This window comes from Oncorhynchus kisutch, linkage group LG8 (genome assembly GCF_002021735.2).
Source record: "Oncorhynchus kisutch isolate 150728-3 linkage group LG8, Okis_V2, whole genome shotgun sequence".
In the NCBI taxonomy this organism is placed as follows: domain Eukaryota; kingdom Metazoa; phylum Chordata; class Actinopteri; order Salmoniformes; family Salmonidae; genus Oncorhynchus; species Oncorhynchus kisutch.
The window spans coordinates 5,467,322-5,489,565 of NC_034181.2; the positions used below are offsets into that span (position 1 = coordinate 5,467,322).

At 43.5% G+C, this 22,244-nt stretch overlaps 1 protein-coding gene across 2 annotated transcripts in view; it reads left to right on the top strand.

Moving 5' to 3' along the window:
• Nucleotides 1–21,769, top strand: part of LOC109881520 (probable isoprenylcysteine alpha-carbonyl methylesterase ICMEL1) — a 30,862-nt gene extending 9,093 nt beyond the window's left edge. For both annotated transcript variants that reach the window (XM_031829580.1, XM_031829579.1), the window contains exons 2-9: nt 8,042–8,087; nt 9,244–9,393; nt 9,904–10,024; nt 11,926–12,138; nt 12,346–12,429; nt 14,739–14,880; nt 18,324–18,486; nt 18,834–21,769. In XM_031829580.1, coding sequence (XP_031685440.1) covers nt 8,086–8,087; nt 9,244–9,393; nt 9,904–10,024; nt 11,926–12,138; nt 12,346–12,429; nt 14,739–14,880; nt 18,324–18,486; nt 18,834–19,077 — 1,119 coding nt within the window. In that variant the 5' untranslated portion in view covers nt 8,042–8,085 and the 3' untranslated portion in view covers nt 19,078–21,769. The remainder of the gene's footprint in view (nt 1–8,041; nt 8,088–9,243; nt 9,394–9,903; nt 10,025–11,925; nt 12,139–12,345; nt 12,430–14,738; nt 14,881–18,323; nt 18,487–18,833) is intronic.
• Nucleotides 21,770–22,244: the final 475 nt, after the last annotated feature.

Genomic DNA, 22,244 nt, shown 5'->3' on the forward strand with positions numbered 1-22,244 from the left:
TGTCAGTCTGCAAGGAGCTGTCAGCCTGCATGGAGCAGTCAGAGCTGTCAGTCTGCAAGGAGCTGCCAGTCTGCAGGGAGCTGTCAGTCTGCAAGGAGCTGCCAGTCTGCAAGGAGCTGCCAGTCTGCAAGGAGCTGTCAGTCTGCAAGGAGCTGTCAGCCTGCATGGAGCAGTCAGAGCTGTCAGTCTGCAAGGAGCTGCCAGTCTGCAGGGAGCTGTCAGTCTGCAAGGAGCTGTCAGTCTGCAAGGAGCTGCCAGTCTGCAGGGTGCTGTCAGCCTGCATGGAGCAGTCAGAGCTGTCAGTCTGCATGAAGCAGCCAGAGCTGCCAGTCTGCAAGGAGCTGTCAGCCTGCATGGAGCAGTCAGAGCTGTCAGTCTGCATAGAGCAGCTAGATCCGCCAGTCAGCCATGATCTTCTAGATCTGCCAGTCAACCAGATTCTTCCAGATCAGCCTGTCAACCAGAATCTTCCAGATCTGCTAGTCAACCAGAATCTTCCAGATCTGCTAGTCAACCTGAATCTTCCAGATCCGCCAGCCAGCCAGGATCTACCGGAGCCTACTACCTACCTGAGCTTCATCTCAGTACTGGGCTTCCTCTCAGTACTGGGCTTCCTCTCAGTACTGGGCTTCCTCTCAGTACTGGGCTTCCTCTCAGTTCCGGGCTGCCCCTCAGTTCCGGGCTGCCCCTCAGTTCCGGGCTGCCCCTCAGTCCCGAGCTGCCCCTCAGTCCCGAGCTGCCCCTCAGTCCCGAGCTGTCCCTCAGTCCCGAGCTGTCCCTCAGTCCCGAGATGCCCCTCAGTCACAAGCTGCTCCTCAGTTCTGTGGGGTTCTGGGTGAGGACTATTAGGCCATGGTCGGCGGCGAGGGTGGATTATCCCAGGACGCGAAGGGGAGGAACTATGACATTTATGGAGTGGGGTCCACGTCCCGAGCCGGAGCCGCCACCATGGACAGACGCCCACCCGGACCCTCCCTATGGTTTTGAGGTGCGTCCGGGAGTCCGCACCTTGGGGGGGGGGGGGGGTTCTGTCACGCCTTGGTCTTAGTATTTTGTGTTTTCTTTAATTATTTGTTCAGGCCAGGGTGTGACATGGGGTTATTGTGTTGTCGTATTGGTTTTTTTTGTAGGCATTGGGATTGTGGTTGATTAGGGGTGTGTCGAGTGTAGGCTTGGCTGCCTGAGGCGGTTCTCGATCAGAGATAGGTGCTTCTCCTTGCCTCTGATTGGGAACCGTATTTAGGTAGCCTGAGTTCGCTTTGTATTTTGTGGGTGATTGTTCCTGTCTCTGTGTTGTGTCACCAGATAGGCTGTATTAGGTTTGTGGGTGATTGTTCCTGTCTCTGTGTAGTGTCACCAGATAGGCTGTATTAGGTTGGTGGGTGATTGTTCCTGTCTCTGTGTAGTGTTCACCAGATAGGCTGTATTAGGTTGGTGGGTGATTGTTCCTGTCTCTGTGTAGTATCACCAGATAGGCTGTATTAGGTTGGTGGGTGATTGTTCCTGTCTCTGTGTAGTGTCACCAGATAGGCTGTATTAGGTTGGTGGGTGATTGTTCCTGTCTCTGTGTAGTGTCACCAGATAGGCTGTAATTAGGTTTCACGTTCCGTTTGTTGTCTTTTGTATTTATTTAAGTTATTTCATGTATCGTCACTTTTTCTTCATTAAAGAACATGAGTAACCACCACGCTGCATTTCGGTCCGACTCTCTCTCAACAAACGAAGAACGCCGTTACAATTCTATGTTACACGGTGATTCGTTTGAGTAATAGATAAAGTGGTTGATGGCACCAGGCCTGGCTCCAGCCCCCCGGTCGCTAGGGAACAGTCCCGGACACAACTTATAAATACACATGGTGCAAGTTCCAACAAATTGTGGTTGTGACTCAGCAGTTTTTCTCTTGTTTTTTTGTTGTTGTTGTCAGTCACTGACAGTCACTCAATTAGCACATGTCAGCTAACATGTCTTAGAATGCTAAGTTAGTCTAGCCAGTTATTTAAATGTGTAGTAATCATGGCTGAATACCGACCGGGCACACAGGGTACGTTCCTAGTGGCTTTGACCTCCAGGGGTTGTTGATTTTGTTAGTCACTCTCAGATATCATTAACATGGCATAGGTTCATGGGAAAATGTGTAGAATTGCAGGACATTTTACCTACGCCCAATGCAAAAATGTGTAGATGCCAAACAGTGTCCCCCTGCCAAATAGTGTCCCCCTGCCAAATAGTGTCCCCCTGCCAAATAGTGTCCCTCTGCCAAAAAGTGCCCCTCTGCCAAAAAAGTGCCCCCCCCCCCCCGTGTCACAATGGGATTCGATGAGTTCTAGCTTCCGTTGCTAAGGCTGTTGCTAGAAAGTGTTTGTGCTCTATCATACTGGGCATGTAATACTGTATGTGAGATCCACAGATGAACCAAAAACACTAGCACTGCAAACACTCAGAACAAAGAGAATAGCAGTGCCTGGACATTGCAGTCTCCCTCCTTAAGTCCCTCTTCTGAGACTGACTGTCTGTTGAGAACAAGTGACAGCCAGAACTTCCCACCCACACACACATCACCCACCTCCTCTCTATTCCACACGCCAGAATTCAGTATTTCAGTCTGATTACCATGTGAGTGTACAAAAACAAGTGAAAATAAATGAATGACACAACTATACCAAGAAAAGAGCAAACTTGATATATTTAAGTCTTAAATATTGTCCGGTTGGTTTTCACAGCTGTTTCACAAGGTGTTCATTGTTGTAAATTGTAACGTATCCTTTGATGGTGTTTGTTAGTTCAACATTATTCATTGTTTTATCCTGGGACCTACAGTAGATACATATATATATTCAACCACAAGGGGGTGCTAATGAGCTATAAGAGATAGAACAACAATGAACCACAATAGAGGATTACTAAAATGATTTTATTTCAGTGAAGATGAGGGAAGGGCAGGTTAAAATATAAACATGTCAGTGTATGAATCCAATTGATTTGCATATGAATGGAGTGGAAATTAGCTGACTTCCTGACCTGTAAACTTCCTGATCTGTAACTTCCTGATCTGTAACTTCCTGATCTGTAACTTCCTGATCTGTAACTTCCTGATCGGTAACTTCCTGATCGGTAACTTCCTGATCGGTAACTTCCTGATCGGTAACTTCCTGATCTGTAAGGTAAATAACTTTAATGTGTCTAGTTGATGATACGTTTACTTCGCCATTTTCCATGACGTAGTAATGTTTAAGACATGGATTTAATGTTGAAATGTTAACAAGGTACACAAAAGTAGTTTGAAGTAATTCATCTTTACTAAACAAAACTAACAGCGTTCTCTTTATTTCAGCGTAATATCTAAAATAACAAACTATAATATATAATATAATATATAATATATAAAGTGTTGCCTTACACTTACATCGTTTGGTGGCCCAGCTAGCTGCCTTCTACAAACTGTCCTCTAACCAGTGATGTACACATTATTCACATTATGGCCAGATTCCGTGTGTTTGTTTGATGAGCTGTGTTAGTTTCAGCAGGACGTGCAGCCTCATCTCCCCCTCTCGTGGAATTGATTTCAGCGTGATATCGATATGAGTTGCGTTTCTCTTTCCGTTTTGCCGATCAAAATTGCATCACTGTAAAACTGTATCTCAGTGTCTTCTGCTGGTTGTTCTTTCTCCAACCATGTGTTTTGTACAGCACGTACAACCTTACCCCCCCCCCCCCCCCCCCCCTAATCGATATCAGTTATTTATTGCCAATTGTCAAAATAACAGGATTTTTTTGTATGTGTGCAGTTCATAAGGTGCTCGTTGAATAAAAAAAACAAGAGAGACGGCCGGTACTAGAGAGAGACGGCCGGGTCTAGAGAGAGACGGCCGGTACTAGAGAGAGACGGCCGGTACTATAGCAAGAGACGGCCAGTACTCTAGCGAGACGGCCGGTACTATAGCGAGACGGCTGGTACTAGAGAGAGACGGACAGGTACTAGAGAGAGACAGCCAGTACTAGAGAGAGACGGCCAGTACTAGAGAGAGACGGCCCGTACTAGAGAGAGACGGTCGGTACTAGAGAGAGACGGCCGGTACTATAGAGAGATGGCCGGTACTATGGCAAGAGACGGCCAGTACTCTAGCGAGACGGCTGGTACTATAGCGAGACGGCTGGTACTAGAGAGAGACGGCCCGTACTAGAGAGAGACGGTCGGTACTAGAGAGAGACGGCCGGTACTATAGAGAGATGGCCGGTACTATGGCAAGAGACGGCCAGTACTCTAGCGAGACGGCTGGTACTATAGCGAGACGGCTGGTACTAGAGAGAGACGGCCGGTACTATAGAGAGATGGCCGGTACTATGGCAAGAGACGGCCAGTACTATAGCGAGACGGCTGGTACTATAGCGAGACGGCTGGTACTAGAGAGAGACGGACAGGTACTAGAGAGAGACAGCCAGTACTAGAGAGAGACGGCCAGTACTCTAGCGAGACGGCTGGTACTATAGCGAGACGGCTGGTACTATGGCAAGACGGCCAGTACTATAGCGAGACGGCTGGTACTATGGCAAGACGGCCGGTACTATAGCGAGACGGCTGGTACTAGAGAGAGACGGACAGGTACTAGAGAGAGACAGCCAGTACTAGAGAGAGACGGCCAGTACTATAGCGAGACGGCTGGTACTATAGCGAGACGGCTGGTACTAGAGAGAGACGGACAGGTACTAGAGAGAGACAGCCAGTACTAGAGAGAGACGGCCAGTACTCTAGCGAGACGGCTGGTACTATAGCGAGACGGCTGGTACTATGGCAAGACGGCCAGTACTCTAGCGAGACGGCTGGTACTATAGCGAGACGGCTGGTACTATGGCAAGACGGCCAGTACTATAGCGAGACGGCTGGTACTATAGCGAGACGGCTGGTACTAGAGAGAGACGGCTGGTACTAGAGAGAGACGGCAGGTACTAGAGAGAGACGGCTGGTACTATAGCGAGACGGCTGGTACTATAGCGAGACGGCTGGTACTAGAGAGAGACGGACAGGTACTAGAGAGAGACAGCCAGTACTAGAGAGAGACAGCCAGTACTAGAGAGAGACGGCCAGTACTATAGCGAGACGGCTGGTACTATAGCGAGACGGCTGGTACTATAGCGAGACGGCTGGTACTAGAGAGAGACGGCTGGTACTATAGCGAGACGGCTGGTACTAGAGAGAGACGGCTGGTACTATAGCGAGACGGCTGGTACTATAGCGAGACGGCTGGTACTATAGCGAGACGGCTGGTACTAGAGAGAGACGGCCCGTACTATAGCGAGACGGCTGGTACTATAGCGAGACGGCTGGTACTATAGCGAGACGGCTGGTACTATAGCGAGACGGCTGGTACTATAGCGAGACGGCTGGTACTATGGCAAGACGGCCAGTACTCTAGCGAGACGGCTGGTACTATAGCGAGACGGCTGGTACTATGGCAAGACGGCCAGTACTATAGCGAGACGGCTGGTACTATAGCGAGACGGCTGGTACTATAGCGAGACGGCTGGTACTATAGCGAGACGGCTGGTACTATAGCGAGACGGCTGGTACTCTAGCGAGACGGCTGGTACTATAGAGAGACGGCTGGTACTATAGAGAGACGGCTGGTACTATAGAGAGACGGCTGGTACTATAGAGAGACGGCTGGTACTATAGAGAGACGGCTGGTACTATAGAGAGACGGCTGGTACTATAGAGAGACGGCTGGTACTATAGCGAGACGGCTGGTACTATAGCGAGACGGCTGGTACTATAGAGAGACGGCTGGTACTATAGCGAGACGGCTGGTACTATAGAGAGACGGCTGGTACTATAGAGAGACGGCTGGTACTATAGAGAGACGGCTGGTACTATAGCGAGACGGCTGGTACTATAGAGAGACGGCTGGTACTATAGAGAGACGGCTGGTACTATAGAGAGACGGCTGGTACTATAGAGAGACGGCTGGTACTATAGAGAGACGGCTGGTACTATAGCGAGACGGCTGGTACTATAGCGAGACGGCTGGTACTATAGAGAGACGGCTGGTACTAGAGAGAGACGGCTGGTACTATAGCGAGACGGCTGGTACTATAGCGAGACGGCTGGTACTATAGAGAGACGGCTGGTACTAGAGAGAGACGGCTGGTACTATAGCGAGACGGCTGGTACTATAGCGAGACGGCTGGTACTATAGAGAGACGGCTGGTACTATAGAGAGACGGCTGGTACTAGAGAGAGACGGCTGGTACTATAGAGAGACGGCCGGTACTATAGCGAGACGGCTGGTACTAGAGAGAGACGGCTGGTACTATAGCGAGACGGCTGGTACTATAGCGAGACGGCTGGTACTATAGCGAGACGGCTGGTACTATAGCGAGACGGCTGGTACTATAGCGAGACGGCTGGTACTATAGCGAGACGGCTGGTACTATAGCGAGACGGCTGGTACTATAGCGAGACGGCTGGTACTATAGCGAGACGGCTGGTACTATAGCGAGACGGCTGGTACTAGAGAGAGACGGCTGGTACTATAGCGAGACGGCTGGTACTATAGCGAGACGGCTGGTACTATAGCGAGACGGCTGGTACTATAGCGAGACGGCTGGTACTATAGCGAGACGGCTGGTACTATAGCGAGACGGCTGGTACTATAGCGAGACGGCTGGTACTATAGCGAGACGGCTGGTACTATAGCGAGACGGCTGGTACTAGAGAGAGACGGCTGGTACTAGAGAGAGACGGCTGGTACTATAGCGAGACGGCTGGTACTATAGCGAGACGGCTGGTACTAGAGAGAGACGGCTGGTACTATAGCGAGACGGCTGGTACTATAGCGAGACGGCTGGTACTATAGCGAGAGACGGCCAGTACTAGAGAGAGACGGCTGGTACTAGAGAGAGACGGCTGGTACTAGAGAGAGACGGCTGGTACTATAGCGAGACGGCTGGTACTAGAGAGAGACGGCTGGTACTAGAGAGAGACGGCTGGTACTATAGCGAGACGGCTGGTACTATAGCGAGACGGCTGGTACTATAGCGAGACGGCTGGTACTATAGCGAGACGGCTGGTACTATAGCGAGACGGCTGGTACTATAGCGAGACGGCTGGTACTAGAGAGAGACGGCTGGTACTAGAGAGAGACGGCTGGTACTATAGCGAGACGGCTGGTACTATAGCGAGACGGCTGGTACTAGAGAGAGACGGCTGGTACTATAGCGAGACGGCTGGTACTATAGCGAGACGGCTGGTACTAGAGAGAGACGGCTGGTACTATAGCGAGACGGCTGGTACTATAGCGAGACGGCTGGTACTAGAGAGAGACGGCTGGTACTATAGCGAGACGGCCCGTACTAGAGAGAGACGGCTGGTACTAGAGAGGCTACAAAAAAACAAATATAATAATAATAAGTCTCATAATTACTACTGTATTTGTAAATGGACATTTTTATATGTTTTCAATATATCACAAACAGGTTCTACATATTGGTTATTGATCGGGTCACCTTAAAACTGTGTTTTGACATTTATCAAAATAGCTTGTCAACATGAAGCAGGACAGCATCATTTTCAACTTAAAGTTTTGGTAATATAAATTGAACTTTCAATATTAATTTCCAATGGTATTGTACTTAAATCAGGGAAAAAACTGCTGAATGAGTCCTAAAACGTGCTGCGATTTATTTGTTTTGATCATATACCAGAAATCACCAAAAACGGGGTTTGCCTTCAGCTTGGTTGGCTCTGGTTCAGGGCAACTTGACCCAGAGCTAGTCCACAGATAACCTATCATAGTGGAATGGAATTTGGAATTTTGCAACTTCAGAACTCATTGCATAGTAGAACCTCGGAACAGTATTCTTTCCAGTCTCCCTCTGCTTACTGTGAAGCAGCCAGCTTTTTGTTCCACCCTAGCACTAAGACACCTGCTCCAAAGAATGAACTAATCATGGTCTTAGGTCTGGACCTTGGTTATCTGAATCATCTATGGATCAGTTGGTGTAATAGTCTAACGTTGTCTGTCCTGTTTTGCCTTCCTCTGACAGGAAACAGTCCCACAGATACAGCGTCTCAACTTGGATCACTAAATATGTGAGTACACACGCACTCAAAATAACATGTTCGCTTGTATACCAGTGCCATTCAATACGGTACATGACTATTTTCAGCAGTTTACTAACTCTTCATTAACATGTGAAGAAGGACACTCAGCATGTTTTACTTACCAGTGCCATTCAATAGCTTATCTTGATAATTTTTTATTTATTTAACCTTTATTTAACTAGGCAAGTCAGTTAAGAACAAATTCTTATTTTACAATGACGGCCAAACCCGGACGATGCTGGGCCAATTGTGCGCTGCCCTATGGGACTCCCAATCACGGCCAGATGTGATACAGCCTGGATTCGAACCAGCGACTGTAGTGACACCTCTTGCATGGAGATGCAGTGCCTTAGACCACTGCGCCACTCGGGAGCTACGAACTAGCATATTATTATGCAACAGTGATTACTAACCCCCCCTCTGTCTCTTTCTCTCTCTCCTCTCTCCTCTCTCCTCCCTCTGTCTCTCTCTCTCTCTCTCTCTCTCTCTCTCTCTCTCTCTCTCTCTCTCTCCTCTCTCCTCCCTCTGCCTCGCTCTCTCTCCTTTTCTGTCTCTCTCTCTCCTCTCTACTCGCTCTTTCCCTCTCTCTCTCTCCTTTTCTGTCTCTCTCTCATCTCAACTCCCTCTTTCCCTCTCTCTCTCTCCTTCTCTGTCTCTCTCCTCCATCTCTCTCTCTGTCCTTCTCTATCTCTCTCTCTCCTCTCTCCTCCCTCTGTAACTCTCTCTCTCCTTTTCTGTCTCTCTTTCTCCTCTCTCCTCTCTCCTCCCTCTGTCTCTCGCTATGTGTGTCTCTCTCTATGTCTCTGTCTCTCTCTCCTTCTCTCTCTCCCTCTCTCTCTCTCCTCTGTCTCTCACCCTGTGTCTGTCTCTCTCCTTCTCTCTGTTTCTCGCTCTGTCTCTCTCTCTGTGGCTCTCTCCCTCATCTCTCTCCCTCCTCTCTCTCCTCTGTCTCTTGCTCTGTGTCTCTGTCTCTCTCCTTCTCTCTGTCTCTCTCTCCCCCTCTCTCCCTCATCTCTCTCCCTCCTCTCTCTCCTCTCTGTCTCTCGCTCTGTGTCTCTGTCTCTCTCCTTCTCTCTGTCTCTCTCTCTCTCCCTCTCTCTCCCCCCCCTCTCTCCCTCCTCTCTCTCCGTGTGTTGTTCTCTAGGATTGGACTGAAGTACAACATGTCTCTACCCATGGCTGCAGGGGCGTTGTTAGTGGGCATCCCCTACTCCATCTCTCTCGTAGCCCAGTGGATGTATGGCTGGCCTAACAAGCCAGGCTATAAAAAGTACATTGAGGCTCTGAAGCCAAGGTAATTTAACAATCCAGTGCTACTATAACCTTCACTGATATATTGTCCCCTGAATGGCACCCTATTCCCTACATAGAGCACCATAACTCTATGGGCCCTGGTCAAAAGTAGTGCACTATATAGGGAATAGGGTACCATAGGGCTCTGGTCAAAAGTAGTGCACTATATAGGGAATAGGGTACCATAGGGCCCTGGTCAAAAGTAGTGCACTATATAGGGAATAGGGTACCATAGGGCCCTGGTCAAAAGTAGTGCACTATATAGGGAATAGGGACATAAACATTGTTATGAGGTTCTGATTTTTATAGTCTCTTCCCACGCCATGAGTCTGGCAAGCAGGGCTCATATTTATTTAGCGGTTCTGAGATGTACTGTGTGTGTGTGTGTGTGTGTGTGTGTGTGTGTGTGTGTGTGTGTGTGTGTGTGTGTGTGTGTGTGTGTGTGTGTGTGTGTGTGTGTGTGTGTGTGTGTGTGTGTGTGTGTGTGTGTGTGTGTCCTTCCTCTCCCCAGGAGGATATACTGTCTGACTAGAGCTGTGCTGGAGATGCTGAAATACTTCCAGTACGGAAAACTCTACTTCCAGTGGAAGTCCTGGTACAAGAATGTAGAAAACCACAAGCATTATGAAAAGGTAATGTAGAAAACCACTAGCATTATGAAACCCCCTAAAAACACCTAAAAACAAGCAAGATTTCTGGCTCTCACAGACCTGTAACTTCTTCTTTAAGAGGCTCCTCTGTCCTCCACTCGTTACCTGTATTAATGGCACCTGTTTGAACTTGTTATCAGTATAAAAGACACCTGTCCACAACCTCAAACAGTCACACTCCAAACTCAACTATGGCCAAGACCAAAGAGCTGTCAAAGGACACCAGAAACAAAATTGTAGACCTGCACCAGGCTGGGAAGACTGAATCTGCAATAGGTAAGCAGCTTGGCTTGAAGAAATCAACTGTGGAAGCAATTATTAGGAAATGAAAGACATACAAGACCACTGATAATCTCCCTCGATCTGGGGCTCCACGCAAGATCTCACCCGTGGGGTCAAAATTATCACAAGAACGGTGAGCAAAAATCCCAGAACCACACAGGGGGACCTAGTGAATGACCTGCAGAGAGCTGGGATCAAAGTAACAAAGCCTACCATCAGTAACGCACTATGCCGTGAGATTTTGAGTGAAAACATCCTTCCATCAACAAGGGCATTGAAGATGAAACGTGGCTGGGTCTTTCAGCATGACAATGATCCCAAACACACCACCCGGACAACGAAGGAGTGGCTTCGTAAGAAGCATTTCAAGGTCCTGGAGTGGCCTAGCCAGTCTCCAGATCTCAACCCCATAGAAAATCTTTTGAGGGAGTTGAAAGTCCATGTTGCCCAGCAACAGCCCCAAAACATCACTGCTTTAGAGGAGATCTGCATGGAGGAATGGGCCAAAAAAAAAAGTTGTGAAGACAGAAAACGTCATTGCCAACAAAGGGTATATAACAAAGTATTGTCACACCCTGACCATAGTTTGCTTTGTATGTTTCTATGTGTTGGTTGGTCAGGGTGTGAGCTGAGTGGGCATTCTATGTTACATGTCTAGTTTGTCTAGTTCTATGTTTGGCCTGATATGGTTCTCAATCAGAGGCAGGTGTTCGTCATTGTCTCTGATTGGGAACCATATTTAGGTAGCCTGTTTGGTGTTGGGTTTTGTGGGTGATTGTCCTTGTTCCTGTCTCTGTGTTACATTGCACCAGTATTAGCCTGTTTGGTGTTGGGTTTGGTGGGTGATTGTCCTTGTTCCTGTCTCTGTGTTACATTGCACCAGTATGAGGCTGTTGGGTTTGGTGGGTGATTGTCCTTGTTCCTGTCTCTGTGTTACATTGCACCAGTATGAGGCTGTTTGGTGGGTGATTGTCCTTGTTCCTGTCTCTGTGTTACATTGCACCAGTATGAGGCTGTTTGGTGTTGGGTTTGGTGGGTGATTGTCCTTGTTCCTGTCTCTGTGTTACATTGCACCAGGCTGTTTTGGTTTTTGTGTTACGTTTATTGTTTTGTATTTGATTCATGGTTATTTTGTTTCATTAAACATGGATCGCAATAGCCACGCCGCATTTTGGTCTGCCTCTCCCTTGCCTACAGAAAACCGTTACAAGTATTGAGATATACTTTTGTTATTGACCAAATACTTATTTTCCACCATAATTTGCAAATAAATTCATAAAAAATCCTACAATGTGATTTTTTTGGGATTTTTTTTCTCATTTTGTCTGTCATGATGGAAATTACAGGCCTCTCATCTTTTTAAGTGGGAGAACTTGCACAATTGGTGGCTGACTAAATACTTTTTTGCCCCACTGTATATAATAATAGTGAACTAGGCCTTTATTGGTCTAGTATGAGCGGAGAAAAATACTGACTGATTATTCCTTTTCCTTTCTTTGCAATATTTTACAAAACCATTTGTACCTCATTATATATGAATGTGAAAGCTCACTGCACAGTGCTCTTCTTCTCCTCCCTCTCTCCTCCTCCTCCTCCTAAAGGGAATCACGTTTGGGCGTCGTAGTAACAAGCTGGATTTGTATTATTCTCCCACGGTGGGCCAGCCCGGCAGTGGACCGGTGCCTGTGGTAGTGTTTATATACGGGGGAGCCTGGGGTTCAGGGGAGAGGTCCATATACTGTCTACTGGCCATGCAGATGGCTAAGGAGCTCAGCGCAACGGTGATCTGTCCGGACTATTGTACCTATCCAAAGGTAAGACTCCCTCCACAACCATAAAAAAAACAGCTGCAACAAGCACATAAATATTCTTTAGAAAATGTAGCGTTTCTAGTTTCAAATGTGTATATATATATTTTTTGGGGGATAGGGACAGATAGAATAGACCAAAACACCATGCAGTCCCTGTTGTATTCAGTGAGCGAGTGTTCACATTGCATTTGACCCTAATCTTCTTTCCAGGGTAATGTTTTGTGTATGGTTCAAGATATTGCGGACTGTCTCATTTGGGCGAGGGACAGCGGCCATAAATTCAACTTCGACAAAGTAAGTCTGCACATCTATCACTCCAGTGTTAATTTGCTACATTCTAATTACTTTGCTACTATTGGCCTATTTATTGCCTTACCTCCTTACTCCATTTACACACACTATATACAGATTGTTCTATTGTGTTATTGACTGTATGTTTGTTTATTCCATGTGTAACTCTGTGTTGTTGTTTGTGTCACACTGCTTTGCTTTATCTTGGCCAGGTCACAGTTGTAAATGAGAACTTGTTCTCAACTGGCCTACCTGGTTAAATAAAGGTGTTCTAAACTGGCTTACCTGGTTAAATAAAGGTGAAATTAAATTAAATAAAAATTAAAAAGTGATGCATACAGTGGTTGGAAGTCGAGGTCTACAGTTATTGGTTGATATCATAGGGGCCAATCCTTACTCCTTCTAGGTCCTTCTAGGTCCTTCTAGGTCCTTCTAGGTCCTTCTAGGTCCTTCTAGGTCCTTCTAGGTCCTTCTAGGTCCTTCTAGGTCCTTCTAGGTCCTTCTAGGTCCTTCTAGGTTCTAGATTATAATCCTCACTTCTTCTAGATTATAATCCTTACTTCTTCTAGATTATAATCCTCACTTCTTCCAGATTATAATCCTCACTTCTTCTAGATTATAATTCTCACTTCTAGATTATAATTCTCACTTCTAGATTATAATCCTCGCTTCTTCTAGATTATAATCCTTACTTCTTCTAGATTATAATCCTCACTTCTAGATGATAATTCTCACTTCTAGATGATAATTCTCACTTCTAGATTATAATCCTCACTTCTTCTAGATTATAATCCTCACTTCTTCTAGATTATAATCCTCATTTATTCTTATTCTTATTTTTTTATATATTTTTTTTACCCCAATTTCGTGGTATCCAATTGTTTAGTAGCTACTATCTTGTCTCATTGCTACAACTCTCGTACGGGAGAGACGAAGGTTGAAAGTCATGCGTCCTCCGATACACAACCCAACCAAGCCGCACTGCTTCTTAACACAGCGCCATCCAACCCGGAAGCCAGCCGCACCAATGTGTCGGAGGAAACACCGTGCACCTGGCAACCTTGGTTAGCGCGCACTGTGGCCGGCCCGCCACAGGGGTCGCTGGTGCGCAATGAGACAAGGATTTCCCTACCGGCCAAACCATCCCTAACCCGGACGACGCTAGGCCAATTGTGCGTCGCCCCACAGACCTCCCGGTCGCGGCCGGTTACGACAGAGCCTGGGCGCGAACCCATAGTCTCTGGTGGCACAGCTGGCGCTGCACTACAGCGCCCTTAACCACTGCGCCACCCAGGAGGCCTAATCCTCAATTAGGAGGAATGGGAAAAACTGTCAGTCTCTCGATGTGCAAAACTGATAGAGACATACCCCAAGCGACTTACAGCTGTAATCGCAGCAAAAGGTGGCGCTACAAAGTATTAACTTAAGGGGGCTGAATAATTTTGCACGCCCAATTTTTCTGTTTTTGATCTGTTAAAAAAGTTTGAAATATCCAATAAATGTCGTTCAACTTCATGATTGTGTCCCACTTGTTGTTGATTCTTCACAAAAAAATACAGTTTATATCTTTATGTTTGAAGCCTGAAATGTGTCAAAAGGTCGCAAAGTTCAAGGGGGCCGAATACTTTCGCAAGGCACTGTAATTCTCACTTCTAGATTATAATCCTCACTTCTTCTAGATAATTCTCACTTCTAGATTATAATCCTTACTTCTAGATTATAATCCTCACTACTTCTAGATAATTCTCACTTCTAGATTATAATCCTTACTTCTTCTAGATTATAATCCTCACTTCTTCTAGATAATTCTCACTTCTAGATTATAATCCTTACTACTTCTAGATTATAATCCTTACTTCTTCTAGATTATAATCCTCACTTCTTCTAGATTATAATCCTCACTTCTTGATTATAATTGTCACTTAGTAGTCTTGCATTGATATTAGAAAAATTTGAAATTAGTTTTTGTATTCGTCCTTTACTGAAGACTGTTCATAAATGCAATGTTGTTACTAACATTCCTGTGCTTGTTCTCTCTTTGTGCAAGGATAACATTATGTTAATAATCCCTATATATGATTTATCAAAGGCTTATAGTTATAGATCATAAATAATACATTATTAGTTCATATATATATGAATGTGTAGTAAGCATTTATAACACTTTGGTTGATATTCACCCCCCTGTGCCTACCTGTTGTCTACGTGCAGGATAACATTGTGTTAGTCGTTCATAAACTGTTAATTTTTAGAGTGTAAAGTGGGTAATGAACAGTTAACAGGTATTGATATCCACTATGTTGTCTTTTCAGGATAACATTGTGTTAATGGGCCACTCCGCTGGGGCTCACCTAGCAGCTCTAACTGTGTTGTTCATGGTCGAGGGACGAGACGAGCTCTTTATAGAAGCCAAGAAGCAGACAGAGATCACCATGGCAATCAGAGGAGTTACAGGTCAATATGTGGTTTATAGTTACAGGTCAATATGTGGTTTATAGATACAGGTCAATATGTGGTTTATAGATACAGGTCAATATGTGGTTTATAGAGTTACAGGTCAATGCGTGGTTTATAGTTACAGGTCAATATGTGGTTTATAGTTACAGGTCAATATGTGGTTTATAGTTACAGGTCAATATGTGGTTTATAGTTACAGGTCAATATGTGGTTTATATAGTTACAGGTCAATGCGTGGTTTATAGTTACAGGTCAATATGTGGTTTATATAGTTACAGGTCAATGCGTGGTTTATAGTTACAGGTCAATATGTGGTTTATATAGTTACAGGTCAATATGTGGTTTATAGTTACAGGTCAATATGTGGTTTATAGTTACAGGTCAATGCGTGGTTTATATAGTTACAGGTCAATATGTGGTTTATAGATACAGGTCAATATGTGGTTTATATAGTTACAGGTCAATGCGTGGTTTATAGATACAGGTCAATATGTGGTTTATATAGTTACAGGTCAATGCGTGGTTTATAGATACAGGTCAATATGTGGTTTATAGTTACAGGTCAATATGTGGTTTATAGATACAGGTCACTATGTAGTTTATAGTTACAGGTCAATATGTGGTTTATATAGTTACAGGTCAATGTGGTTTATAGATACAGGTCAATGTGGTTTATAGATACAGGTCAATATGTGGTTTATAGATACAGGTCAATATGTGGTTTATATAGTTACAGGTCAATATGTGGTTTATAGTTACAGGTCAATGCGTGGTTTATAGATACAGGTCAATGCGTGGTTTATAGATACAGGTCAATATGTGGTTTATATAGTTACAGGTCAATGCGTGGTTTATAGATACAGGTCAATATGTAGTTTATAGATACAGGTCAATGCGTGGTTTATAGTTACAGGTCAATATGTGGTTTATAGTTACAGGTCAATGTGGTTTATAGATACAGGTCAATATGTGGTTTATATAGTTACAGGTCAATGCGTGGTTTATAGTTACAGGTCAATGCGTGGTTTATAGTTACAGGTCAATGCGTGGTTTATAGATACAGGTCAATGTGGTTTATAGATACAGGTCAATGCGTGGTTTATAGATACAGGTCAATATGTGGTTTATAGATACAGGTCACTATGTGGTTTATAGATACAGGTCACTATGTGGTTTATAGTTACAGGTCAATATGTGGTTTATAGTTACAGGTCAATATGTGGTTTATAGTTACAGGTCAATATGTGGTTTATAGTTACAGGTCAATATGTGGTTTATATAGTTACAGGTCAATGCGTGGTTTATAGATACAGGTCAATATGTGGTTTATAGTTACAGGTCACTATGTAGTTTATAGTTACAGGTCAATGCGTGGTTTATATAGTTACAGGTCAATATGTGGTTTATAGATACAGGTCAATATGTGGTTTATAGATACAGGTCAATATGTGGTTTATAGATACAGGTCAATATGTGGTTTATAGAGTTACAGGTCAATGCGTGGTTTATAGTTACAGGTCAATATGTGGTTTATAGTTACAGGTCAATATGTGGTTTATAGTTACAGGTCAATATGTGGTTTATATAGTTACAGGTCAATGCGTGGTTTATAGTTACAGGTCAATATGTGGTTTATATAGTTACAGGTCAATGCGTGGTTTATAGTTACAGGTCAATATGTGGTTTATATAGTTACAGGTCAATATGTGGTTTATAGTTACAGGTCAATATGTGGTTTATAGTTACAGGTCAATGCGTGGTTTATATAGTTACAGGTCAATATGTGGTTTATAGATACAGGTCAATATGTGGTTTATATAGTTACAGGTCAATGCGTGGTTTATAGATACAGGTCAATATGTGGTTTATATAGTTACAGGTCAATGCGTGGTTTATAGATACAGGTCAATATGTGGTTTATAGTTACAGGTCAATATGTGGTTTATAGATACAGGTCACTATGTAGTTTATAGTTACAGGTCAATATGTGGTTTATATAGTTACAGGTCAATGTGGTTTATAGATACAGGTCAATGTGGTTTATAGATACAGGTCAATATGTGGTTTATAGATACAGGTCAATATGTGGTTTATAGATACAGGTCAATATGTGGTTTATATAGTTACAGGTCAATATGTGGTTTATAGTTACAGGTCAATGCGTGGTTTATAGATACAGGTCAATGCGTGGTTTATAGATACAGGTCAATATGTGGTTTATATAGTTACAGGTCAATGCGTGGTTTATAGATACAGGTCAATATGTAGTTTATAGATACAGGTCAATGCGTGGTTTATAGTTACAGGTCAATATGTGGTTTATAGTTACAGGTCAATGTGGTTTATAGATACAGGTCAATATGTGGTTTATATAGTTACAGGTCAATGCGTGGTTTATAGTTACAGGTCAATGCGTGGTTTATAGTTACAGGTCAATGCGTGGTTTATAGATACAGGTCAATGCGTGGTTTATAGATACAGGTCAATGCGTGGTTTATAGATACAGGTCAATATGTGGTCTATAGATACAGGTCAATATGTGGTTTATAGTTACAGGTCACTATGTGGTTTATAGTTACAGGTCAATATGTGGTTTATAGTTACAGGTCAATATGTGGTTTATAGTTACAGGTCAATATGTGGTTTATAGTTACAGGTCAATATGTGGTTTATATAGTTACAGGTCAATGCGTGGTTTATAGATACAGGTCAATATGTGGTTTATAGTTACAGGTCACTATGTAGTTTATAGTTACAGGTCAATGCGTGGTTTATATAGTTACAGGTCAATATGTGGTTTATAGATACAGGTCAATGCGTGGTTTATAGATACAGGTCAATATGTGGTTTATATAGTTACAGGTCAATGCGTGGTTTATAGATACAGGTCAATATGTGGTTTATATAGTTACAGGTCAATGCGTGGTTTATATAGTTACAGGTCAATATGTGGTTTATAGTTACAGGTCAATATGTGGTTTATAGTTACAGGTTAATATGTGGTTTATATAGTTACAGGTCAATGCGTGGTTTATAGATACAGGTCAATATGTGGTTTATATAGTTACAGGTCAATGCGTGGTTTATAGTTACAGGTCAATGTGGTTTATATAGTTACAGGTCAATGCGTGGTTTATATAGTTACAGGTCACTATGTAGTTTATAGATACAGGTCAATGTGGTTTATAGATACAGGTCAATGTGGTTTATAGATATTGTCTTAGACAATCAGACAGCTCAACATTTAACTCAGCATTGATGAGATTTTCTTGTTCTTAAGCTCAGGCTTTATTTCCAAGATCAAATGAAAAGCAGGAAGTTGTGATGTATTACATTGAATTTACATTTTAAAAAATAAAGTTCCTTAAAAATATATTGTTGTCCCCCCCTCCCCCTCCTCCTCCTCCTCCTCTACGACATGGTGTCTGTTCTCTGTTCAGGTTTGAGTGGAGTGTACAACATCGTGGACCACTATGAACATGAACAGATGAGAGCTGTGGAGTATGTCTCTACGATGCACAAAGCTATGAACGGACTGGAGAACTTCCCTTATTACTCACCAACACACCTACTGAAGAAATTCAGCGAGGCACAACTGAAAAGGTAGGATGAAGAGGCTGCAAATACTATACAGACATTGACGATAAAACTGATATGATCTCAACGGTTTCCGACGATCTTAACCCAATAAATGCACAGTTGTCCTTTGACAGCTCTTTGGTCTTGGCCATAGTGGAGTTTGGAGTGTGACTGTTTGAGGTTGTGGACAGGTGTCTTTTATACTGATAACAAGTTCAAACAGGTGCCATTAATACAGGTAACGAGTGGAGGACAGAGGAGCCTCTTAAAGAAGAAGTTACAGTTCTACAGGGCTAGTCTGTTAGTCAGCAGCTCTACTAGAATTTTGTGTGTGCGTCAACTACCAACTCATCATTTGTTCAATTCTACAGAGTTCCACCTTTCTGCTTGCTCCACGGAACCAACGACATCATAGTTCCGGTGGAATCTTCCCAGAGGTTCTCTGAGCTGCTCACGGCCCTGTCAATCAAGGTGTCCCTGTACCTCATGCCTAAAATGGACCACACCGAGATAGTCACCGATCTCATGGCGACAGACAGGCACTTCTACAAAACAGTGTACAGCTGCATCAAACAGGAGTACAGCAAGTTCATAGGCCAGGTCTGTGACTGCTGAACGAAACAACTAACACAATTCATTATTCATTCATGACGTGCCGTAATTATTTTTGTTTACATCTCTTTTTTTTCAGTTAATTATTATGATGATACCTCGAATTTACAAGATTTAGACTTTTCGACAAAAACAAAAAATTGTTTTAACTCTCTGTTTTAAATCTCAATGATGCTTTTCTGTGGTGTGTGTTTCATAATGGTTCCATGATTGTAAACAAGACTGAATTATATTTTAATACAATAATTCCTGATCTTTACACATCAGATTATTTTTCAGAGCTGATATGATTGGTCAAAAGATTAGCCGGTAGAAAGATCCGAATTGGTCTCAATTCAATTCAATTCAATTCAAGGGGCTTTATTGGCATGGGGAAACATGTGTTAACATTGCCAAAGCAAGTGAGGTAGATAATATATAAAGTGAATCTCTCTCTGTCTAAACAAAGCCCATGTGTGTCAGACCTCAAATGCACATGCCAAATAATCGTGCCAGATTTTTCACCTTTGGGACTATCCCATTGGTTCCATTGTACCAGGCCAACTAAATCAAGTATTGGATATGTATTTGACTAAGTCTGGTGCGTATAGAACACTGTATGAGATATCCCAAGGTCCAATATATTCACGGTGCTTCTGCCTCTGCATTGTTTGTTCATTGAGGGTTATAGGCTGGGTATCTGTAAAGCTATTGAGGGTTATAGGCTGGGTATCTGTAAAGCTATTGAGGGTTATAGGCTGGGTATCTGTAAAGCTATTGAGGGTTATAGGCTGAGTATCTGTAAAGCTATTGAGGGTTATAGGCTGGGTATCTGTAAAGCTATTGAGGGTTATAGGCTGGGTATCTGTAAAGCTATTGAGGGTTATAGGCTGGGTATCTGTAAAGCTATTGAGGGTTATAGGCTGGGTATCTGTAAAGCTATTGAGGGTTTTAGGCTGGGTATCTGTAATGCTCTCTGGGGTTATAGGCTGGGTATCTGTAAAGCTATTGAGGGTTATAGGATGGGTATCTGTAAAGCTATTGAGGGTTATAGGCTGGGTATCTGTAAAGCTATTGAGGGTTATAGGCTGGGTATCTGTAAAGCTATCTGGGGTTATAGGCTGGGTATCTGTAAAGCTATTGAGGGTTATAGGCTGGGTATCTGTAAAGCTATCTGGGGTTATAGGATGGGTATCTGTAAAACTATCCGGGGTTATAGGATGGGTATCTGTAAAGCTATTGAGGGTTATAGGCTGGGTCTCTGTAAAGCTATTGAGGGTTATAGGCTGGGTATCTGTAAAGCTATTGAGGGTTATAGGCTGGGTATCTGTAAAGCTATTGAGGGTTATAGGCTGGGTCTCTGTAAAGCTATTGAGGGTTATAGGCTGGGTATCTGTAAAGCTATTGAGGGTCATAGGCTGGGTCTCTGTAAAGCTATTGAGGGTTATAGGCTGGGTCTCTGTAAAGCTATTGAGGGTTATAGGCTGGGTATCTGTAAAGCTCTCTGGGGTTATAGGCTGGGTATCTGTAAAGCTATTGAGGGTTATAGGATGGGTATCTGTAAAGCTATTGAGGGTTATAGGATGGGTATCTGTAAAGCTATTGAGGGTTATAGGCTGGGTATCTGTAAAGCTATTGAGGGTTATAGGCTGGGTATCTGTAAAGCTATCTGGGGTTATAGGCTGGGTATCTGTAAAGCTATTGAGGGTCATAGGCTGGGTCTCTGTAAAGCTATTGAGGGTTATAGGCTGGGTCTCTGTAAAGCTATTGAGGGTTATAGGCTGGGTCTCTGTAAAGCACTTTGTGACAACTGCTGATGTAAAAAAAGAAAAGAAAGAGAAAGAAAGAAGGGCTTTATAAAAACACATTCGATTGATTTATAGATCCAGCTGGAACCTTTTATATAGTGTTAGTGTTAACTCCCACTCCGACAGAGTAATATGGGCTAGTATTCAGCAAAGCATTGGCAACATTCCCGTGGGGATTAAGACGCCACATCCTAAATTGCACCCTATTCCCTACATAGTGCACTACTTTTGACCAGAGCCCTATGGCACCCTATTCCCTACATAGTGCACAAATTTTGACCAGAGCCCTATGGTACCCTATTCCCAACATAGAGCTCTAGTCAAAAGTAGTGCACTATGTCACCCTATTCCCTATATAGTGCACTCCTTTTGACCAGAGCCCTATGGACAGTGCACTATATAGGGGAAAGGGTACCATTTGGGACAGAACCAAAACAGTTGAGCAGATCTATTGTATATGTTCTACTGATAATCTGTTGCATTAATATGGTCAACCAGGAGAACATTACATTTTCAGTTGTATGGTCAACCAGGAGAACATTACATTTTCAGTTGTATGGTCAACCAGGAGAACATTACATTTTCAGTTGTATGGTCAACCAGGAGAACATTACATTTTCAGTTGTATGGTCAACCAGGAGAACATTACATTTTCAGTTGTATGGTCAACCAGGAGAACATTACATTTTCAGTTGTATGGTCAACCAGGAGAACATTACATTTTCAGTTATATGGTCAACCAGGAGAACATTACATTTTCAGTTATATGGTCAACCCATTAGATGTTCTGTTTACTAAATGTTTGAGCAACTACATACTACATCTGATGAAATGTATTCATTACATTACTCTATTATCTGCTCTTAAAAGTGATGTATTGGTTTATTTAATAAAAGTCTTAAATTGTGTCTTTTCTCTTTTAATTAAATACCCAGATTCACAAAAACTTGTCCGACCTTGTTGAGTATGAAGTTTCTGAACCAAATGAACCGAATCATGAACCACAAGACCCTTTGGTATCTTAAAATCAAATCAAAGTTTATTGGTTTTGCGTACAGAGATTTGCATATGATATTGCAGGTGCTGTGAAATGCTTGTGTTTCTAGCTCCAACAGTGATACCTAGCTAAATGCTTGTTTCTAGCTCCAACAGTGCATTGATACCTAGCTAAATGCTTGTGTTTCTAGCTCCAACAGTGCAGTGATACCTAGCTAAATCATTGTGTTTCTAGCTCCAACAGTGCAGTGATACCTAGCTAAATGCTTGTGTTTCTAGCTCCAACAGTGCAGTGATACCTAGCTAAATCATTGTGTTTCTAGCTCCAACAGTGCATTGATACCTAGCTAAATGCTTGTGTTTCTAGCTCCAACAGTGCAGTGATAC